This window comes from Eufriesea mexicana, unplaced genomic scaffold (genome assembly GCF_001483705.2).
Source record: "Eufriesea mexicana isolate 0111107269 unplaced genomic scaffold, ASM148370v2 scaffold77, whole genome shotgun sequence".
NCBI classification, from domain to species: domain Eukaryota; kingdom Metazoa; phylum Arthropoda; class Insecta; order Hymenoptera; family Apidae; genus Eufriesea; species Eufriesea mexicana.
In genome coordinates this window covers 130,424-153,528 of record NW_016908244.1, presented here as the reverse complement: position 1 = coordinate 153,528, position 23,105 = coordinate 130,424, and the positions used below count along the sequence as shown (strand labels likewise).

Here is a 23,105-nt window from a genome sequence, read left to right as displayed (position 1 = left end):
TCTTTTTGCTCGAGTTAAATAACATTCTCGCTCGAAGTTTTAAAAGGAATTTAATGGAATAAGTTCCGAATTATGAATATAGGATATACAACGTAACTATACTTTTTATTAATTTATGTTTAGCATAAAATATTACATTATACCATGTCGCGTGGTATTCGTTAAAATAGTCTAAACACACTTGAGGTGATTCTAGACAATTGGAACAATAGGTCGTAGCAATATTTACAGTTTTCAAACTTTTCCAAGTCTGCTATTCTGTTCTAAGAAGTTTGCCGATAGTAATCCAAAACGATTGCGGAATATTCTGTTGCACGGAAATGGAAAATTAAAAATAGGGTCCGTTGACGATAATGTAACGTTCAGTTTGGCAGTAAATATCGCGAAAAATTCACGCGAATCGCGATGGCCGACGAACGTGTTAAGGGAACAGTGTCTCGCGCGAGGGGGTGGAAAACGCAGGAAGAAAGAGGAGTTCAACTTCGTTACGTACAGGGGGGTACAAACAGGGTTCCGGGGAGGCGACGCGAACTTGTAGCGATAAATCGAACGTTTCCATACTGCAGAAGCGGAACGCGCCTTTCACGGTGTCCTATTTTTAATAATCGTATTAGCCGAGGGAAAGAAACACGTTGACGTCGCGGAAAATGGGTGGTGGGTATACGTGGCAGAGAGAAAAGCGGAGAATCGTGGAATCCGTGTTCTCTCGCGGCCTCGCTGCTTCTTTCTCTGATAGATAAGTCTGCCGTGTACCATCGTCGGAAGAAAGGAATATTCGCGGTCGTAATCGAATCCGGGCACGACGTACTCCCATAGGGGCCACGATTTCTGACCTTTCTCTCCCCCATAATCGCGTTTCGCTAATCTCGTTTGACCCAGGCCGCAACACCGCGCGGAAAAGCCGGGGTTGGCGCGTGTTTCGCCAACGAATTGGGAACAGGGACGAACGTGGCTTGTGTGTCCATCGGCGCCTAGTTAGACGCCGCGCCGACTGCATGACGCATGTGTGTTTGAAATCGTGCCTCGTCGAACAGCCACGACGTCCGCTTTGACGACTTTTGTGTTTGTACCCGCGGTGTGCCCGCTGCCGCATGCTTGCAGTGTGCCGCGATTAACGCGCCATCTGCTCGTAATACCCGAATCTCACGTGCGTACGCACATATTCTCGCTTTCTTCTCGACAGATGTGAAGCGCCGGCAAAGTCTCTACGACGAGGACTCCCTCGATGGCGACCATCCTAGCGAGAACGAAGGTATCACGTTTTCAAGGGCAGTGTCGAGATTAATCTTTTTCTTCCGTTTATCTCGTTTTTCCCGCGCGCCGTCCGCGAGCTTCTCGCGTCGAGTCGAATTTTGCTAAAGAAAAAGCCCGAGACCTCTCGTTATTTCTCGAAGCGAGTATCGTTATCGATTGCAAATAACGGGAGAGGATTCGCTCGCGGTTTTGTCTATTTGTCGAGTCACTCGGACCGTAAACAACGATTTTTATCGTCGAGAACTGTCTGGGAAACGGTTAAACGTCGGCGTGTTTCAAGCAGAACGCGAAGCTCGCACGACGACGAGAAGTAATCGATCCTCGCGGTTGTTCTCAGGACGGGACTCGACGGGAAGCGCGAAAGACGTGGACAGGGCGAAGCTCGTCCGTGAGAGACAGAACGAGGAGCGGCAGCGGAAGTTGGAAGAGCTGAGACAGCAGGCCCTCGCCGCGCAACGCTTCCGGGAGCAACGGGAAGAGGAACGCCGAAAGCGTATCGACGAACTCAGATCGCGTGACAACGACAGGTTTGTGTTTCCCTTCTCTCATTTCTTCTCTTTTTTTTTTTTTTTTTCCTTTTTTTTTTTTTTTTTCCCTTTTTTTTTTTTTTTTTCCCTTTTTTTTTTTTTTTTTCCCTTTTTTTTTTTTTTTTTCCCTTTTTTTTTTTTTTTTTCCCTTTTTTTTTTTTTTTTTCCCTTTTTTTTTTTTTTTTTCCCTTTTTTTTTTTTTTTTTCCCTTTTTTTTTTTTTTTTTCCCTTTTTTTTTTTTTTTTTCCCTTTTTTTTTTTTTTTTTCCCTTTTTTTTTTTTTTTTTCCCTTTTTTTTTTTTTTTTTCCCTTTTTTTTTTTTTTTTTCCCTTTTTTTTTTTTTTTTTCCCTTTTTTTTTTTTTTTTTCCCTTTTTTTTTTTTTTTTTCCCTTTTTTTTTTTTTTTTTCCCTTTTTTTTTTTTTTTTTCCCTTTTTTTTTTTTTTTTTCCCTTTTTTTTTTTTTTTTTCCCTTTTTTTTTTTTTTTTTCCCTTTTTTTTTTTTTTTTTCCCTTTTTTTTTTTTTTTTTCCCTTTTTTTTTTTTTTTTTCCCTTTTTTTTTTTTTTTTTCCCTTTTTTTTTTTTTTTTTCCCTTTTTTTTTTTTTTTTTCCCTTTTTTTTTTTTTTTTTCCCTTTTTTTTTTTTTTTTTCCCTTTTTTTTTTTTTTTTTCCCTTTTTTTTTTTTTTTTTCCCTTTTTTTTTTTTTTTTTCCCTTTTTTTTTTTTTTTTTCCCTTTTTTTTTTTTTTTTTCCCTTTTTTTTTTTTTTTTTCCCTTTTTTTTTTTTTTTTTCCCTTTTTTTTTTTTTTTTTCCCTTTTTTTTTTTTTTTTTCCCTTTTTTTTTTTTTTTTTCCCTTTTTTTTTTTTTTTTTCCCTTTTTTTTTTTTTTTTTCCCTTTTTTTTTTTTTTTTTCCCTTTTTTTTTTTTTTTTTCCCTTTTTTTTTTTTTTTTTCCCTTTTTTTTTTTTTTTTTCCCTTTTTTTTTTTTTTTTTCCCTTTTTTTTTTTTTTTTTCCCTTTTTTTTTTTTTTTTTCCCTTTTTTTTTTTTTTTTTCCCTTTTTTTTTTTTTTTTTCCCTTTTTTTTTTTTTTTTTCCCTTTTTTTTTTTTTTTTTCCCTTTTTTTTTTTTTTTTTCCCTTTTTTTTTTTTTTTTTCCCTTTTTTTTTTTTTTTTTCCCTTTTTTTTTTTTTTTTTCCCTTTTTTTTTTTTTTTTTCCCTTTTTTTTTTTTTTTTTCCCTTTTTTTTTTTTTTTTTCCCTTTTTTTTTTTTTTTTTCCCTTTTTTTTTTTTTTTTTCCCTTTTTTTTTTTTTTTTTCCCTTTTTTTTTTTTTTTTTCCCTTTTTTTTTTTTTTTTTCCCTTTTTTTTTTTTTTTTTCCCTTTTTTTTTTTTTTTTTCCCTTTTTTTTTTTTTTTTTCCCTTTTTTTTTTTTTTTTTCCCTTTTTTTTTTTTTTTTTCCCTTTTTTTTTTTTTTTTTCCCTTTTTTTTTTTTTTTTTCCCTTTTTTTTTTTTTTTTTCCCTTTTTTTTTTTTTTTTTCCCTTTTTTTTTTTTTTTTTCCCTTTTTTTTTTTTTTTTTCCCTTTTTTTTTTTTTTTTTCCCTTTTTTTTTTTTTTTTTCCCTTTTTTTTTTTTTTTTTCCCTTTTTTTTTTTTTTTTTCCCTTTTTTTTTTTTTTTTTCCCTTTTTTTTTTTTTTTTTCCCTTTTTTTTTTTTTTTTTCCCTTTTTTTTTTTTTTTTTCCCTTTTTTTTTTTTTTTTTCCCTTTTTTTTTTTTTTTTTCCCTTTTTTTTTTTTTTTTTCCCTTTTTTTTTTTTTTTTTCCCTTTTTTTTTTTTTTTTTCCCTTTTTTTTTTTTTTTTTCCCTTTTTTTTTTTTTTTTAATTTATACTACTCGTGACCAGATCCACCGGTTTTGATTTCGAATGCGATTCGGTTTCAGCTACGAACGCGTCGATCTCCTTCGATTATCGATTTCCTTCTTTCTTCTCGATTTTTCTTTTTTTTCCCCCACCCCTTTTTTTCTTTGCTACCACATCATGTTCTTTTGCCAACATAATTTCTCTTCATGTACACACACGAGAAGCACCTCATCTTCGCCCGCTGACTTCTCTGTAATCCGAACACGTTATTACGAAATACAAGTGTCAAGAGTACATATATATATAGAGAGAGAGAGGGAGAGAAAGAGAGAGCCAGTAGCGTGAATATATGCCCGAGTAAATGTAATTTCGCTAGAGTCGTAACATTGACCGGAGAGAGAGAGAGAGATTTCCTTTCGTTCGGTAATTAAGACCTTTGCATCCGCTCTATTTATCTCTGTACTTACTCTGGTGGTGGCTCTGTCAGGTAAATTGTACTCTAATTTCGAAGTACCTGTGAATCGCACTATATCTAACTCATGCTAATTCTCCCCCACTCCCTTTGTTTGTCTGCCGAACGACCCCACCGCCGCCCGTCCCCCAGAGAAAATCAAAAAGACGAAAAGAAAAAAAAAAAAAAAAAGAGAAAAGAAAACCAAACGGAAAGAAGAAAAGAAGAGAATTCGATTGGATAGTGCCTAATGTTGCAGCGTTCAATGGTTTGTTTGCAGATATGAGAATGTCCTCGTCCATGTACGAGGTGTTCAATTGGAATTCTAGCCCTGATCCTCCCTTAACCCCTGCCAAACATAAGAGAGCCAGCCTCTCTCTGCCTCCTACAACTGACATCTTTGCCATCGATGATAAGTCTGATAGCGACACTAGGCGTCCGATGATTCAGCGGGCTGCCAGTGGTGAGTCCTGTTATATGTATATATATATGTGTGTGTATATATATATGTGTGTGTGTATATATATATATATATATCTTTATCTCTGGTTCATTAGCACATCGGAATATTCTCTTGCAAGCATGTCACTTTCATTTAACGCCATAAAATCGTATCTGTACACCATTCGCGGATATCGTGGAACACCGATGATTCGATTGCCATACATGGTTAACGTTGGTTGACGACAACGCACAGTTTGAACAGCGAAACGAAGTAGATGGAAATAAACGAGGATCGGTGTTGAACGATGTGTACCGTTAATTAGTCATGTGCATCCTAACGCTATTCAAAGTTTTATGCTAACAATACTAACATCTACATACATTTCGATGGGTTATTTACTAACCGTTTTAGATTAACGTTGTCGCATTAGAAGCTGAATACTGTTCTTCCTGCTGTCAGTAGCCGATACCTTTCGCCTCGGTGCGTGATAGAGTCTCACGAAAATGAAAACGAGTAACGAGAAGCTGAGGTGCCTCAATTGTCCAACTTTGTACGAGACTTTGCTCTGTCCTCACATACACTCATATCATTCATGAACCGATTACATCGTTACATACACGCCTCGAGTCGAATTTCAATTTAATCGTCGATCGTAACGCATCCTTTTTTCTTTTCACGAACGTCTCGACGTTGATTATTCGTAAAAGAGAAGGTTTCACACGATGAAACGAACGGTGGACCCGGGGTTTACGAGATTCTTTCAGACGCTTACTTTTTTCGCAACAGCTTCTTTCATTTCTCACTCGATATACATATATACAAGACACGTTCTTTGTATCGTTGTGCATGTATGGGTTTTCTATCGCTTTATCGGATATATCGTTTGCATGTACCGCGTTCCGTTTAGACCGCTTCCGTAACGTCGTTCGTATACACGTTCCCAGTTTCGCATTGTTCCCTGTGATTACCGTAATATCCTTGTGTCGCGATGTATCAGTTCGCCCGTTCGTCTCGGGGCGGCAGCACCGTGTAGCCTAAGATTCCGGTAGCCATTTCTGGTAGCGTTATCGAATGACGTCCGAGCTGTACACGCACGAAACTCCTTCCTGTAGCTTTGCACTTGTATACACACGAAGACACACGCAGCATGAAGAACGGCGACCAATCGAGAGTACATCGGTAGTAGTCGAAAAGGGAATGCCAAAGGTACACGCGCACGTATATACAGCTACACTCGCGCGACACACGTTACACGATACACGCGTACACACACGCGCATACGTACTACACGCGTACGCTCGGTCCATGGAAAATGGAACGAGCATTTTATATTGCGATGTTCAAAGGATATACGCGCGCCTTGTACACCTTGTTAGAAAATTGTATAGCGTGCAGTTCCGGTGGTCGCTTCTCGCGCTTCGCTTCTAAGGGAAACTCCATTGCAGGTGAAGAAAGCGACGGAACACCGGGAACCCCTAGCTCGGTTTATCTGCGGGTGAACAGGAGACGCACCGATCTGATGCCAACGATACCGTCGCCGCGTGATGGACCGCCATCATCGGGGCGTAGTTCGAGCGCTAAGGCCTTCACACGTTCGCCAGGTAGGACTTACTCCATGTCCAGGCTGGACCAGCTGGCGCAGCCTAGGAAACGTCCGACAGAACTTAGCACATTGACGGAACAGCAAAGCCAGCCTCTGAGCGCTTCTAGCATGAGTCGCAGCATGTCACATTTAGCTGCGTCCGGAGGCAAGAGCCTCAAACGCTCAGATAACTCTCGTAGCATGGGTACATTGCCAGGCGCGGTCCCGATGCCGAGACCAACGAGGGCCGAGAGACTGCGTCGCAAAGCTCGCGAGCATCAGAACCAACAGCAGCAAGGTAAGATCGTTCTTGTGCACTCAACTCGGTCCATCCTACACTTAAACATCGCACTCGGTCAATCGGTACATCGCCGCGTTTCTCGCAGAGATCACCGGAGTGTGTAAATACGACCAGGGGAACATGGCTCGTCATCGATCCACACCGTTCTATCGCTTTCTTCCTCTAGTTACACGCGTGGTACACGTACATACACACGTATAACACACAGCATACGCGCGATCAGCGAAGATTCGCTTCGTACTAATCGTCGTCGTTTGCTCGCGAGACGCGCGCGAGTTTTAAGGTCCGCGCGTATGAATCTCTGGCTGGCGTGGAAACATACGTCACGGGGTGATCCGCTCGCACTCTCGGCGTTCTATATAACTCGAGTTGGGTGCACATGTGCATGCGTACGAATGCAGTGAGGAGCCATTGTGAATCAATAAGACAGAAAATCCTTGTATACTCCCCGGATACTTTTCGTACGATTTCGCGAGACTACGGATAGTGACTCACGCTTATAAACGCTTGCGTATTCGAGCAGAGACTAACAAACGATCCTCGAAGCGTCTCGCGCTTCGAGTTTTTCTTTAACCAGCGACTCTGTGTTGCCTCCTATTTTTATATTCACTTAACAAACGGTTCACCCGCGTCTGCATGGAATTCTCTTTTGTGTTAATTATCGTAAAACACCGAATTGATTAACAAAACTGCTCCTGCTATAAGAAAACCTCAGACCTCAGATCTCACCGGCTTTCGGGACCAGGGGTGAAGGTACGCTCTAACGTTTCTGGTAAGCTACACAAATTTTGTTTATATGTATATACCTACATATATATAAATCTCATCACGTACACACACGTTTTACGCACAATACTAGACTGTGTACAGACGAACCGCAATCGTATTTAGTGTGCAATACATTTATCGCTCCACTTTCGTTCTTTGATTCTTTTCTTTCTTGCTACGTTTACGAGGTCTCATATGATTCTTATTATTATTTTTTTTTTTTTCGTTTCCCCCCTCGTTAACCGTTTACTCTCTTTACTTGTCCTTTTTTACACTTGTTTCAGCCTCATATATTTTTTTTTCTCTCAGTTACATTCTCGATGTACATACGTCTCACATGCGACACGATCGATAGTAATTTTTTTTTTTTTTGGTGGCGGTGCTTGTTTTCTATTTAATTTCGCTACTTATGTATCTCTTAATATCCACGTCTACTCCGATCAGCAAAAGCGAGAACCTACCCTTCCCGACGAAACGGGAGATATCGCGAATGAAACGAAAGAACGGAGAATGAAAAAGGAAAGGAAAGCGGAGAAATGAAACGATGGAAGGGAAAGAAAAAAGAAAGAGAAAAATTCCGATTTAGCTAGTCGAGAGATGACGGATAATGGCGTCGGCGTGCCGCGCGCCGGCGCGATCCGACGCGGCGGATCTAACGCGCGACGATCTAACGAGTCTCTAACGTAACGGCAGAGAGCGAAAGAGAAAGAAAGGAAAAGACGACGACGACGACCCTCTGAAATGCCGCGGCACCGCGACGCGCTGCTGCCGCGCATTTCACGGCGAATCTCATTTGTTTAATGTTTTAACGCGCGACAAACACAATGCATAAAACACGTAAATCAAGAGATGTTCACCTTGGGTGGGTACGCGTAGGCATCCGCAGCGGGGAGGTGACACCCAACAGCCCATCACGACCGCACAGCTCCATGAGTCAGCAAAGCGCCAGCAGTGTGGGCAGCAGTAACGTCAATCTGCGTCCCCGTACAGCTGCCCCGCGTCGACCGCGACCTGCTTCTATTGCCGGTACCGGTGTTTCGGTCACAGAACGACACAGTGAGCATGCCTTTTTCAATACTCTCTTGTTATTAAAAACGTGTACACACGAAGGGACCGCGCGCGGGCTCACGCCGAGTGGCTCGTTTCGCACGGCAACATGCGGAACCATTCGACGAGAAGGATGATCCTTCTTCTGGCCCGTGATACTTGGACCCGGACTTTGTTTGCCGACACTTTGCCCGCGACTCGTTTTCTTTCGAATTTTTTTCATTTGTCTTTTTTTTCTCCTATTTTTTTTTTTTCTTTTTTTTTAGCCTTCTTTTTGTCGTCTCTCTTTTTTCTCCCGTTTTAATTCGCGAACATGTCAGTTCGTCGAATTTCGTAATTTGCGCTTTGTTATAAATTTTCCTTGACAGTGTCGAGCGAAATACTTTTTTCCATCAGTTACACGTTTTTTTTTATATTTATCTTCGTTGTTTTATCTTTTTTTCTGTTTTTTTTTCTGATTAGTTCTCCTTCCTCTCTTGATACGATTGTAGAGATTGCACATTTAAATACCGCGTGTACGTAGACACACGACGCGTAGCGCCGCAGCAACGAGTGACGAATTTGTGCGATGTACAGATCTACTGAGCGAAACGAAGTCGACGAAGGATTCGAAGCCGCCACTGCCAAAGGTCCATAGCACTCCAAAGAAATCGTCTACGCCGAAAGCGACGGAGATCAAGAAGCCGACGGAGAAGCTGGTGAAGAACGCGAAGGCTTCGCCGCGGATAACCCCGAAAGCGACGCCGTTGCAGAGTCCCGGCGTTGAGAATGTTCCGTTGATCCGCGGCAGCACCGGGGAGATAATAAAATCGGACGGCAAGGAGGACCCGAAGTTGGAGGACAAGCACGAGGAGAAGAAAGACCAGGGCACCGAGAAGACGCAGGTAATTAATTTTCATTGACGAACGAAATTCGAGGCGATGATTACAGTCCGATCACCGATCCGCGTTGCACTCGCTTGATTGATCGCAGCAAGAAATAAACGCCGCGGAGCAGGGTAGCGAAGACGCGAAGAAGCCGGCCATTATCGAACAGCCGAGTATCGTGACCAAGCAGGCGAAGGACGAGTCTAATTTGAACCAGGAGAACCAGTCGGCTGTACGGTCTCAGGAAGCGCCCAAGTCCCCGAAGAAGGAAGCCGAGGCAAAGCCGGAGAACATCGCGGAGGAACCGGTGGACATGTCAGGTAAGCTGGACATCTCGGGTATGAGGGATATCGGGATACGAATTGGGAAATTGACCAATGGTTTTTGCAGCCTCGATGATAGCCAAGATCCGGATCACCACGGAAGAGGAGGCTAAGGCAGCTATAGCCGAGCGCAGAAGATTAGCCAGGGAACAGGCTGAACGGGAGGCCGAACTTGAACGCCAACGACAGGTACGCTGGTTTTCAGATAGCCTCTCTGTGTAGGAAAGATTTGCATTGTTCGCGAGGAGAAGAGATTTCGTAAAGATATGGTTTTGCAGGAAGAGGAAGCCCGTTTAGAGGCTGAGAGATTGCGCATCGAGGAAGAGGAGCAACGCCGCTTGGAAGAGGAAACGCTGCGTTTGGCCGATGCAGCTCGAGAAGCCGAAGAACAGAGACTGAGACTGGCGATCGAGGAAGCGAAACGTCGCGAGGAGGAGGATAGGAGAAAAAGGGAGGAGGAGGCTCGTCAGAAACTAGAGAAAGAAGAGGCCGAGCGAAAAGCGAGAGAAGAAGCGGAAAGGTTAACCGATATTTTCTCTGAGACCCGGCGTTATTGTTCCGTCACTGTTCTCCTGGTTCCTTTAACGACACGGTATGCGATATTCCTGTTACAGACAATGGATCGAAATGGCGGAGCGTCTTAAAAAGGAAGAGGAAGAGAGACTTGCTAGACGTAAGCGCGTCGAGGCGATTATGCTTAGAACTCGGGGCAAAAATCAGAATAACACACCGACAAAGGTAAAGTCGCGCGTTCGTCAGTCATAGTTAATTCTGTGTATGCTCGTCGATTGACCGTTTGCTCGCGAAAGAAATGTTCACGTTGGTGTTTACGTAATTCGCAGGGTGAAAGTGGCGAAGGCGATAAGTTGAAAGAAGACAGTCCTAACGATGAAAATAAAACAGCACCAGGTAGTAAAAGCGAAGATGTAATGACAGCCAGTCTGATATCCGAAGCGACTCAACAATTCATTAGCGGAGAGCAGCGAGCTCATCATACGGAAAACAATACTACTACGGACATTGTGCATAATGGCACGCATAGTAACGGCATTAATGAAAGTAAAATTGTATTGGATAATAATCAGGGTAATGTGGAAGGAGAACTGAATGGTCATCATACAAATCACGGAAACGGTATCAACAGTCAATCAATTACACTGGATAATGCCACCGTGTAAGTATATCAAATTCAACGTTACAGATTTGTAACGAACATTTATATTAACGTAAGAGTTACATACTGACACTTACCGACCGTCATTAAAACAAATCCAAGATATAACTGGATTTCACATCGATAACAAAAACCGAAAGATAACATCGAAGAGCATCTCAAAGAATTGTAAGTTCATTTTGGTTTCGACAATAATATTATGAATGCCCGTGCAAGGCTTATATCAGACTAGCGTTATCGAACACTGTTAAACCTCCTTACACATGTATACACACCCCACGCAGTAGGGACTTTCATAACACTTTACTAGAATATTTATTTCGTTTCTCTCTTTCTTTCGGGACGTATCCGTCGTCGTATATAGAGTAAGAGATATTTTTTCAAGAACGAAATAATTTTTTTAACCCAAAAAGAATAAATAGGAAACGTTTTAGAGCATTGTTTCTACTAAATACATATTTTATCTAGAACTCTGCGAATACGAGTAGTAGAAATATCGCGATACGAGTACGAGGTCGTATATCTGCTAAAATCGATTGTAGTTCCATTCGAGAGCAAAATTATGGCTAATAATGTAATTAATATAATACGAGTAATTGCACAATACTAGCCATTATATACGTAAAAATGCCGACTGATTTTTAGTGACGTTCATAAATGTACATGAACGTGTCCGTCGTATAAAATATAATTTAAAAATGACATTAAAATGTGTATTGCAACTATGATAAAAAGAAAAAAACGAACAAAAAATGAACGAAAATATAAGGAATCCGAAACAGAGTGTACATTACGTGTAATAACTACAGTGTCACGAATGTACGTACCAGTAGTAACGTAGAAAAACACGCGAGGGGAATCTTATTCGTAATTATTTAAAAAGTGAATGTACTCTCGAATTTTGATTTAATTCAGATATAAAATACTTTGTATCTCGAATGATTCAAAGTTGCGCTCTAGTCATTTATGCGATGAAGGTTGTTTATAGATTTACAATAAACTAATAGACACGCACATGCTATGTGATCTATAAATAACAACTTTTGAAGTTTGTAGCAATTAATCTATTTCCAAATTATTATCTATAATATTGCTTTTTATCTACATTTAATCCTGCGTCATCGTTGCCACGGTTTTAGTACTATTATTTTATATCGTAATTCTCGCTTTTTCCAATAGAGATAAAACAATGAGTGAAATGGCTAGAGTGTGAACATTGTTTTTTAAAGGGACATATAATAGAAAGAAAAAGATGTGCCACATTAAATATGCACGTAATAGGCATAATATATGATCTGAATTAAAACGAAAACAAAAAAAAAGAAACAAAAAAAAAAAAATTAAGAAAAAGGAAGAGAATAAAATATAGTGAAGTACTGTTGCTTGATTGCTAAGGAAAAACAATTAAGAAAGATGTTAAAATTTATAATCCTATATATTTATTCCAAAATATAAAAGCACGTGGTACGTTGAGAAGTAATCGTTAATATGTATATAATGAATTTTGTTGTTTGAGATGTTTTTTGTGGTATTCGTATGATAACGGAAAATTAAATTTGAGAATATATTTACGCTATATGTACACTATACATAGTTATTTAAATAACAAAATTTATTGCGCTTTTCCATGAGTCATGTCAGATGGAATCGCTTATAAAATTCCATTTAGCTCGGTAAAAAAATGCTTTATAATAAACTCATTATAATAATCATTATAATGCAAACGATTTTACATATATTGTACATTGCAAAAGTAGTCAGAGCAATGGTTGACAAATATAAGAGAAAAGAAATTTATGGCAATTGAAAATTCACCTAATCGCACGATTATACCAATAACTAATAAAGTATATGGGACGTTACGATATCATACTAGTTAAAAATATACTATTTTTAGGTAGACGTCTAAAGAAATAATGAGAAATTTAACTTATATTGTACGCCGATTCTTTTTAGTAATACGTTTAATGGCATAAAACATGTAATGTTATACGAAGCATGGAAATGTTAAACTAACAGAGCTATAGCGTTAAATACCATCTAATCAATAATAAATTCAGTGTACATAATGTAAAGAAAGATAAATAGCATAAATTTAATGACTCATCTAAAAATTTTGTTTGTAATTTTATCACGTAAGCTTATCAAAGATACACTGTGCCAGATGTTATTACTTTTTTATACAACTTTATAGCAGTATACAGTGTGTGTGTGTGTCATCTTTGATGAGCTATTACTTTATCTTTCCTCCAATTAGTTTACCACTCAAGCTCGACGTGTATGCCTTAAGTACAATGTTCATATTAACGTTTCTTCTTGCCGATTTTATTACCATCAATGCATGTTGTGAATTAATTGTATCAATATGGTGTGGCTTCTACTTTTCTTTGCTCTACTTTGTACATGTTCTTTATGTTTGTGTTGTATATCATCCAGCAGTACGTGTCAACTTACTGTCTACTTTTGCTATGTACTATCGACCTTCACACATTTTGAAATTATTCTTTTGTTGTATAAATGAATATGTTTCACACAATCCATTCCACAGTTCCTATAGGAAGTTACCTATGCCAAAAAATTGTAGCATGAATATTTTCAAACGTATTCTATCTACATACGAATGAAGGGAAATCGAAAATAGGAAACCACGCGGATCGAAATAATCGCAAACGATCAGAAATGTGAAACCTGCTGTATGGTAGTATTATATATATCTACATCTACTAATTTTATCAGAAAAGGAAATTCTTTTATATGTTAATTGTGTTTCATACAATTTACGTTATGCCATAGAATTTTGTATAAGTTCGGAAGCAATACAAATGCTTTTTCTAGCTGCTTCGCAGTATCAAAGTAGCTGCCTTTCAGAATATCATTAGTCAGGAAAATAGTGCTGATGCGAGATTAAATATCGTTACTGTGATCGAGTCGATTGTAAGATAAGTTTTCAGGATAATCGTTCGTTGCCGAGGAACTCTTTGTAATTATAATTTCATATATGATGGACGATTTGAAGACTTTCAGCCAACGGTACATAGCTGTTAACTCTTTATTTCCTCTGTTATCAGTTGACATTCCTTAGACACACTAGATACTTTAACTATAGATTTTAAATTAAGAAATGGAAAATAGTTACTAACAAACGATTGTATGAGTATTGTACATATTAACTCTAGTAAGATAGTATTCGGTATATGAATTTTCTGCAATTGGCTTAACCAATTTAGTAACCGTAATTTCATCTTAAAAATTACAATGCGCTGATGCAGTAGTACCTAGTGTTAATCGCCTATTATTTAGTATTTGTATGTTTCCTTTCGCTGATTTTATAGCAAACAAAACAACGTGACCAACAACCTGTTAGACCTAACGGAATTCGACTCTCTCAGTAATAGCAGTAGTGGTCCAATACTCGAACTGACATCCAATTTGGCTAACGAAGACACCCTCAACTCGAACCTAAATCCAGCAGCTATACCTTTCACTCCAATGGCCAACACGTACATGCCTACCGCTGCTAATGCAAACGTAAATCCGTTCCAGGATTCATTTATCAACAACAAACCACAAGATAATAGTCAAGTACCAGGTACGTGCGCGTATTGCTATCGCAATACTGAGATATGATGTACGATGTGAATGTAATACCACTTGTTCTTGATCTGCAGATCTTTTATCATAATGCGCGCGTATTAAACATTCTGGTGAAAGGAAGAAGGACGATTGGATTGAGAAATACCTTGGTTGCTTTACAGCGAGCAATAGGTACAATATTCGAGATGATGTCATTTATGAGATAATGTAAATAAGCGCTATCGATGTGTAGAAATGGAGACCTAAGTAGAGAACGGGGGCACTACGTCAAAAGAAAAGAAAGACTACTTTGTCCTTAAACGTCACGGGAAATGTAAAATAATATATAATGTTAATTAATAATATTATGTAACAGCAAATAGACACTCAGTCCGTTATAGTATGCTATTAGATATAAATCTAATCTTTTAGAGGACCTTTGAAGGGAATAAGGCCTGTTTATAACCTATTGATTTGAAATACGCGTATATATTTTATTGTATTAAATTTCATTAAATTAATTTCACACGTAATTCTCGCCCATACTGTAACGTATATCGCGGTCAGAAAGATTTATTCGAGGATTTCAATGAAACGAGATTTTATCGAACTTGACGATGCGAATAATCGGTACAATGAAATCTTTATGCGTAAACGAACGTGTAAAACGGCTTGACAAACATAGCACAAGATGGTGAATTGGTTGAAATATTGTATGAAACTTATATCTGCCAAAATGACGTAGGAGGTAAGCTCCAATGATTGTCCTTACATAAGAGATAGTATAATATTACCTTATAGAATTTGAGTATAGAAAACGAATATATGTATAATCATACCTAGTAAGATTTTCTGCAGATATGATGTAAAAAAAAAAAAAAGGAACACATTTCTTCCATACTACATTTTGGGGCGTGCGCTCACTAGTCAAGCAATTTTACTGTTTTTATCATATTCTTCTTTTTTTTTCTCTTTACTATTATTACTTTTGTTTTCTTTTTTGTTCTCTCTCTCTTTATCTCTCTCTCCCTCTCTCTCTCTCTCTCTCTCTCTATCTATCTATCTCTCTGTTTTTTAATTAGAAAACTCACCTAATATTGGTACTTTAGGTATCCACTAGATTTCATTATTGTTACGTTTTCGCGAATCTAACATAAATTTTCTAGCTGTGATGATGACGACGATGACGAAGACGACGATTGCTTTGTGAAATAGCCACTGCATTACGTTTACGAAATAAGAAACCGATAGCTACGTTACTTTGTAAATGATGTTTCACTAGCTATGATAGAGTGCGAAATGCAAGTGTACGATTACACGTTTCAGTAAAAAGTAACGCATTAACATAATTGTAATGGAAATTTTAGCGAGAAATGTCAGATTCGCCAAATATTTTGTGAAAATTGTACGAGCAAAATTTGTCAGGGTCACGTTGCGTTATCCATTATGGTAGTGGCTATTCATTCTAGTGGTATCATACTAGTATACAGATAGAAAATGATAATTTTAAAGCCTGATGTTATCGAGCAAACATATTGTAATTGGTGTCTAAGACATGAATTATTTGTTACTATTGTGGCATACTATTATAAAATCAATATCATTAGCATGCTTTGTGTTTCAACACTGCGCAACCGCAGATGGATATTGTCTGATCTACGAGGTTGTTTATACAAAGGGTAATAAAGTATAAATTCTACCTAATTGATTTTCAAGTAGCAGAAATGAAGGAAAAAGAAAAAAAAACACATATATATATATACATAGAAAAGTCATCGACATGCCTGAAACGATATCATCGATCTATACAAACTTCATGTACTGTTTGTTTCCTCTTTTTTTCCTTTTTTATTTTTTTTTTTTTTTTTTTTTTTTTTTTTTTTTTTTGGTTTTTTTATAATCTTTTCATGTTTGTGCTACGTACAATATTAGGAGTTCTCTTAAATTCTTTCCGCATATATTCTATTTGCGATCGATTTAAAAGAATTTCACGCTGCATGCTTGCTACCGGTTCTTTTCCTCGAAATTGTTTAATTTAAGGACTTCGAGCACATATATGTATGTAATGCCGCAGTGTTTTGTATCCCAAAATGATTTCTATTACGCAAAACCTAAGAATTAATATTTTAATGACAAAGAAGAAAAAGGTTAAAAAAAAAAAAAAAGATATGTATTTTTATCGAGAAAGTGGTAGCACACTGCTGTACAGAAGCATACGATCCTAAGAGACACTTTAATTGCCTAAGCTTCTTAAGCGCGTAGTTACGATACCGTGAGGGGAATTCGAATCAGTTTTACGTATCACAACTCGATACTCCACGACGATTATTTTTAACCATGAAACTATGTCGTTGCTTTCCGAGACAGAATTATGCAATGGCTATATATCGAGTTTATTTATTCAAACTATTCTATTCGGTCTAACTAAAACTATTCTATAAGGACACGTAATAATAATAACTATAATAATAATAATAACAATAATAATAATCCCAATACATACGAACAAATGTTTCTAAACATACGAATACTGAGAATGCTAAATATCATCAGTCATGTCTAAAAATACTTCGTATTGTATAAATGCTTGTATGTAATAAATACTTAATATTGAAAATAAAAAGAGACATTATTTAATAAATCGTGATTTGCCGCTTCGTCGCGTTTGCACCACGCACGTAGGTGTTACAATGGCCGCCGTAAAGCAGCTCGAAAGACGAGAGACACGATCGTGCCCCCGGTGGATTCGCGGGGGTACCCCTTTCTTCGCGTCGTAATTCGCCCTTAAGGCTGCGCAAAACGCCCTTAAAGTTACACGAGCGTCGTTGCGTGTTTTTCCATTCATTGCCGCGAAAATATGTACAACATCTGTTCTCGTTTCCGAGCATAAGAAGCAGGCTATATCCGCGATGCAACGCGCGTTGAAAGCAACAGGGTATAAAATATGGAACACCTACGGGTATACATAGCGGATGTGGTTCATCCCTGGGGTGTCACACTCGTAAAAAATAATGTCCTCTTCTGTGGAAATTTTCCCTGCGTTCTCCCCCGTGTGCCACCTCGTCCGCAGTCCGTTTGACGAATACCGTCGTTTCACGTGGAGCATACGTCGTGCAATGGTATCCATAGGAATACCATCTTTCACCCAAACTCGCTACCTCTCTATCATCCTTTTCTCTCTATTTTCTCCTGTTTTCCTCTTTTCTTTCTATTACTCGCATCTGCCCCCGAACCATTGTGCCTCGGCACACCTTTACGGTTCTCCATTCGGTTATCTACACCCCCCATCTTCCTTATTCCCAATTTACCCCCGAATATCGAAATGTCAAAGATATTTCTTCCAATTTTAGAACTCCAGCAGATGTTTCTTGCCTCTCGCGAGCGGCCAAAAGTTTTCACGCCGGGATGGAAGAGAGAAGAAAAATTTACGTCGAAATTAACACTAGAACTACCGATCTTTAATGGGTATCTAACTATATCGTGCACAGATTACAGTAATTTTGAGCGGTACGACGAATACGAGCGAATATATTGATTACAGTTCTTTCTTAACACGTTGACTGCCATGGGGGTCACCGATGACCGGCGACGCGACCATTAGTAAAAATACATAATTAGAGTAAATATCGATACTGATAAATTTTTAAATAATACCACCGTTACTCTAATAGTTCGAAGAAATTAATGTCATACAGAACATTCAAAAATAATTTTATTTATACAAAGAAAAGGTGAACCAAAACAGTCGGCACAATATGTCGCTACTTTTTTAGTGCAATTCTTTGCTCTCATTCTTCCTAGCTGGTTTGAATTATTTTCATAGCACACTTTCCAAAATCGCCTTACATTTCGCACACTTCCAGGTTTCTTTTCAAACTCGTGACGACGTTTCTTCTGTACGTAATTGCTCGATGAAATGCAATCTTCGTCAACAGAACATTTCACTAAATACATGGCTAATTTCATCCTAAAATCGAGAATTGAAATATTTTTTCGAGTCGCTTTTTAAACAATCGATAATGGCAAAAATGGTCTAGAGCGCCGCGGGGGTCACCGGTGACCCCCACCACGGAAAATACATTAAACGCGATTATACAATTCACCTTATCTGTTGTAAATAATATTTCAACGTAATATGCATGGCATAATAAAATATTCACGTTGGCGCCATGGGCAAACCACGTAAAATGCGCGTGGCAGTCAACGTGTTAATACGAGTTGATACCAATTTTATTCTCAAAGCAGGTGTACGTGTTCGGTGATTGCAGAACGGAAAATTCTGGGACCAGTCATTTTGACTGGGTTGGTAGCTGTAATGTGAAAGTGCTATTACGCGTAATCGCTTAAGGGATGCGGCAAAGTTTCGCGCGTAATTTCACGCTGCTCCGCGAAGATAAGGTAAGTAAAAGTCGGTTTAAACGCGATTTTTCTTTGCGCCGCGACGTTCTGCGAGACCACCGGGCCTACGAAATCGTTCGGTGCTCTGCTCGGTGTAAATTAATTAACGGAACAACGTAATATCGCGAGCCTTCCTCTGTGCGGCGTTATTAAGAGCGAAAAGGCGAAAAGGATCGCCGGCGGAAAATGAGGATTCGCGCGCGTTTTCCAGCGGGCGCATAATTCCGGAAAATTAAACCGCAGCGCGAGATTACACGGAAAACTTTCCGCCTCCTTCGCAACGTAATTTTTGCCCAACGACTACGTTTCCCTGCCTGTGGCTCTGCCTTAAACACGACCCTGCAGCGTTTCGCGGAAACTCGATTCCTCGTGGTTTTTCACGGGAGAACACTCGTTCCTTGTACAAGACTCGGGGCTAATTTCGAGCCGGGCTAGATCCAGCCGGTCCTCGATCTATCCTCGTTATCGGAGGCAAACTCGCGAGTATCGGACAGGAACGCGATGTTATCCGGGCGATTAAAGGAGAGCCGCGGAGCGTAGTAACTCATCGTTTGGGAAATCCGTGGCTGTAATTCCGTAATGAATTTCCCGCAACTTTCTCGACGTAGAGCGAACGCGGAAGGAGCAGCTGCTGGATACTGTAATATACGATCAGCAGGACTACATTCGCCACGTCGTTTTACACGAGGGATTAAGTTCCATATTTATCTTCGCGAAACCCCTGGTCGAACTCTCATATTCATAACGTTCGAGAGATATTTGCGGCGACTATCCGGTGAATAACGTCCTCGACCCTTAATTTAACAGCGTTCCTCGAGGCGCGTCCTCGCGAGCGTTCGAATGATGGCTCGAAGCCGTCTGGCTGGTATACTCGGAGAGGTAGAAACGAGAGGCGTTTTCGCGCATTACCGGGCCCCGATAATTGTCTGGCAAACGACAGTTAATATTCTTCGCCCTAATTTATCTCGGAAACCCGGATCGTTCCGTTTGCCGGCGAGGGCAGGGCGGTATTCCAGAAGCAGAAGCTTTCGCAGTCAGGGGTGTAATCCAGCAGTCTTGGGCTGGCACATTCGCGTGGCAGCGAGGGTGGTTGGGGTGTAATTTGCGGCTTGTAATACCGTGCCCGTCGTTTGTAACCTGTTCGGGATACGCAAGTACGGTTTCGGGGTGGAGAAGGAAAGCGAAAAGGGAGGCAGAAGGAGGAAACCGAGGTAACCGCATCGTCTCATCAGGGGGGGATGTTTTCCAGGTCTGAAACGGGCGAAACTGCTGCACGCTCGTTCCCTTGCCATCGGAAAATACATTTGTCTATTTGCTCGGCTTTCCGTGCTACACTCTTTTCGACGGCAGTCGCGCGACACGCGTTTTAATTGCTCTGTGCTTGTTCCCAGAGTAAACCTTTCGGTTTATTTCGGATGATTCCTTAAAAAGGCCGAGGAAAAAGGGAAACGGTGTCACGCGAGGCAACTCTGCCGACTTCTGCTCCCGCGGCGCAATCTCTATGTAAATATTTTTATCGAGCCGTTGCTCCCTGTTTCGGTAAAGATGAAGAATAAATAAGGAAAATAGGGTGGAAGGGACGGAGAGAGGAAGAGAGCGAAAGATTCAAATGAAATTTCGTATTTCGTTTTACAGGCACGCTCGATTTAGCGGCTGGCTCAATGGCGGAAAGCCCGCACGGGGATGAAAAGGATGCAACCTGTGAGGGGATGCATTCATTTTGCACGGGTCATAAGACCTTCTTGCGATGCTAGAGAGGGTCCGAGACTCTTCTGCCGAGGTTACTGCACTTCAGGGACGAGTTATCCTGCTCATCGACCACCAGGAATTCTCGCTGAACGTTTCCCGAAGAATTCCCGGGCAAACGGCCCAATCTCTGAAAGGCTTCGCGGGTAAAATCGGCCATTGTTCCCTGTCGATTTACGCTTTATTCGCCGACTTATAAATTTGCCTCGCGCCACGGCTTAAGGACCAGCTTGCTCGCGTGCTTGTACTATTCCCGGTGCCATAAATAATTTCGTCGATTCCATCCTCCGGTTCCGATGGAATCGCGAAACCACGAGTTCTCGTTTAATAAATATTCGTCAGGGGAAACGATCGATGGCGCGGACCGCGCGAGTGTTTCTCTGAATATCCGTAGTCGATAACGAGAGCTGAGTTTACGTTTGCCGAGAAAGTAGAGCGAACAAATTAATAGCAATTTGGCGCAGGTATTTATAACTTTGGGAAATGGCACGAAAATGTTCCTCCTGCCGATCCATTTCGCCACGAAGACGCGATAAGATAAATATCGCGTTCAGAGATCGCGCGAGACGAAGCTGCGAGCAACTTTTCCCCATTACGCGTGAATTCGTCCGTTTAATTATCTTTCCGGACAGCGGTGCGGTTAGCGAAACATTAATTGTTCGGTTGATCGAAATGTCTAACGAACCCCTTCTCGCTTCTCGCTTTATGAACGCGTCTAAACTTTTTAATGGATCCGCATTCCATTTCCCCACCCTTTCTCTCCTTTCGTTTCTTTCCCTTTTTCCCCCCGCCCTTTTCTCTCTTTTTCATTTTCATCGTGGCAATAACGAGTCACAATGCTATCTCTGCTCTGTCAGAGGTTCGGGGCTACTCGCACCCTCTCTTGAACGCGAACGGTCCACGGCTATCGATCGCCGGTTAAATCGGCGACAAAACAAGCGGACGTGCCGATTCAATTTGCTCTCAGGGAAATATTTTAATCCGCGAATTGGCCGGATCAATTAATTCACCGCCACCTCCGGGTCACGAATCACGCTCCATTTCGAGCATTCACGCGTCTCCAGCAGTTAGACTCCATGGGTTCCATCGATTGTCTCGATTTGACGGATTTCCGGATAATCCGGATAACACGATCGTACCCGCGCAGAATCGGCTGGGGAACTTAGTTGTATTGGATGGAAGCCAATCCGGGCTACTGGCGATTGACAATTGGCGGTGTGGGAATGATTTCCGATGAGCAGGCCGGGAGAACGATGGCCGATCGAAGGCGGGCCGAGGACGGAAGAGAACAATGACGCGGAACAGCGGAGATATTAAAGGGGAAATATGAAAACCGTTCCGATTCGCCTTTCGCGAGCCTGTTCCTCTGCTTCCTTTTTCCCTCTTCCTGCCAAGCCGGTGTTTTATGCCGGGAGAAAAAGTTCGGGGATAAAACTACTCGCAGGATGTGCCCGAAGGGACGGAACCGTAAACGGTACCGTGACACCTGGCTATCGAAAAACGCTCGTCCGACTGGAACCTGTACGTCCGATTTGGAAAATCAGCCGGGACGGGAATAACAACGTGGGAAACAAGGACGCGATACAGGTTTAAGCTCTAGGAGCCTCTGTCCTGGGCACTTGGAAACACTAGCGTGGCTTTTCCCTTAGGCTAGAATCGTTGGTTTCCCGGGACCTCCCTGGGGTCGGTCAGTCTAGTCCCAGGATCGAGACGCGACAGTGAAGCCACGTCCGTTTCGTCGTGAGTTGTAAACACGTCCTGTTTTATCAGTCGCTGTCGCTGCACGCGTGATTTCACGATATTTAACGCGTTAAACGCCAGATTGGTCCCTAGGGACCGGTGCTAGATTTTGAGTTCAGACCTCACCGATCCGTACGGCCCGGAAGGGTTAACATGGCGGCTAACTGTGGCGCGAACGGAACTGCGCGTAAAACCGGCCTGGCCTTTAACACGGTTCACGCCACAGTTAGCCGTCATGTTGGTCCCTCCCGGCCGTACGGACCTGCGAGGCCCGAACGGATAGTCCCTAGGGATCGGCGTGGCGTTTACCGTGGTAAGTAACGCGTATTCTCGTGACGAGGCGTACGAATGTAAGGCGTTTTTAGCAACAAACGATACGTCAGAGAATCCAGAGGATCGGATAGTCGGCCAAGTGTTCGATAAGATGCCGTTAACGATGGAGGCACGGAAATGGAAACGAGGCGAGTATCAAAGCCACCCTTTAACCGTGCTGCTTTTCGAATGACGGAGATAACGCGTTTGCGCCTGAGCCAATCCGCTGTACCACGCCAGCTGACAATTGGCGGCGTGGCAATGATTTCCGATGAGCAGATCGGGAGAAACGGGAACGACGAGAGAGGGAAAGGCGGGGTGGAGAGGAAATTCGAGAGGGTGGAAAGCGGGAGGAGAAAGGGAGAGGAGAAAGACACGCGAATAAAGGCACGAAAGAGAAGGAGAAAGGGACGAATATATTCGTTCGGCATTTGCGGTTAGCCGCGCACGGATTGCACCCGATTTCCCTCTTTCTACCCAATAATTTTGCAAACGGCCATTCAACCTTCGTTTGTCTCGCTCCCCGCGTTTCCAACCCTCTCCGCGCGATGTTCGCGCGCGCGGCTCGCGGCCGGCCGGGGGTGAGAAAAATTCTGCGAGGAAAGCGTGGAAATTTTTTTTTCCCGCTCACCTGTTTGTAGCGTGTCGCGTCGGCGCCGATACCATCGGTGTGGTTAAAATCGCGGATAAAAGCGCCGTTGATGGTTTGTAAAAGATTTTTCGCGCAACATACAGCGCCGGGTAAACCGGCAC

At 41.0% G+C, this 23,105-nt stretch overlaps 1 protein-coding gene across 1 annotated transcript in view; it reads left to right on the top strand.

The window, feature by feature from the left end:
• LOC108554797 (MAP7 domain-containing protein 1) overlaps nucleotides 1–14,939 on the top strand; it is a 55,484-nt gene extending 40,545 nt beyond the window's left edge. Inside the window, exons 5-17 of the mRNA XM_017910191.1 lie at nucleotides 1,184–1,252; nucleotides 1,592–1,781; nucleotides 4,302–4,540; nucleotides 5,968–6,402; nucleotides 8,050–8,229; nucleotides 8,797–9,104; nucleotides 9,193–9,406; nucleotides 9,477–9,598; nucleotides 9,688–9,929; nucleotides 10,024–10,147; nucleotides 10,252–10,583; nucleotides 13,916–14,172; nucleotides 14,252–14,939. Coding sequence (XP_017765680.1) covers nucleotides 1,184–1,252; nucleotides 1,592–1,781; nucleotides 4,302–4,540; nucleotides 5,968–6,402; nucleotides 8,050–8,229; nucleotides 8,797–9,104; nucleotides 9,193–9,406; nucleotides 9,477–9,598; nucleotides 9,688–9,929; nucleotides 10,024–10,147; nucleotides 10,252–10,583; nucleotides 13,916–14,172; nucleotides 14,252–14,265 — 2,726 coding nt within the window. The 3' untranslated portion in view covers nucleotides 14,266–14,939. The remainder of the gene's footprint in view (nucleotides 1–1,183; nucleotides 1,253–1,591; nucleotides 1,782–4,301; nucleotides 4,541–5,967; nucleotides 6,403–8,049; nucleotides 8,230–8,796; nucleotides 9,105–9,192; nucleotides 9,407–9,476; nucleotides 9,599–9,687; nucleotides 9,930–10,023; nucleotides 10,148–10,251; nucleotides 10,584–13,915; nucleotides 14,173–14,251) is intronic.
• The last annotated feature ends 8,166 nt before the right edge of the window (nucleotides 14,940–23,105 follow it).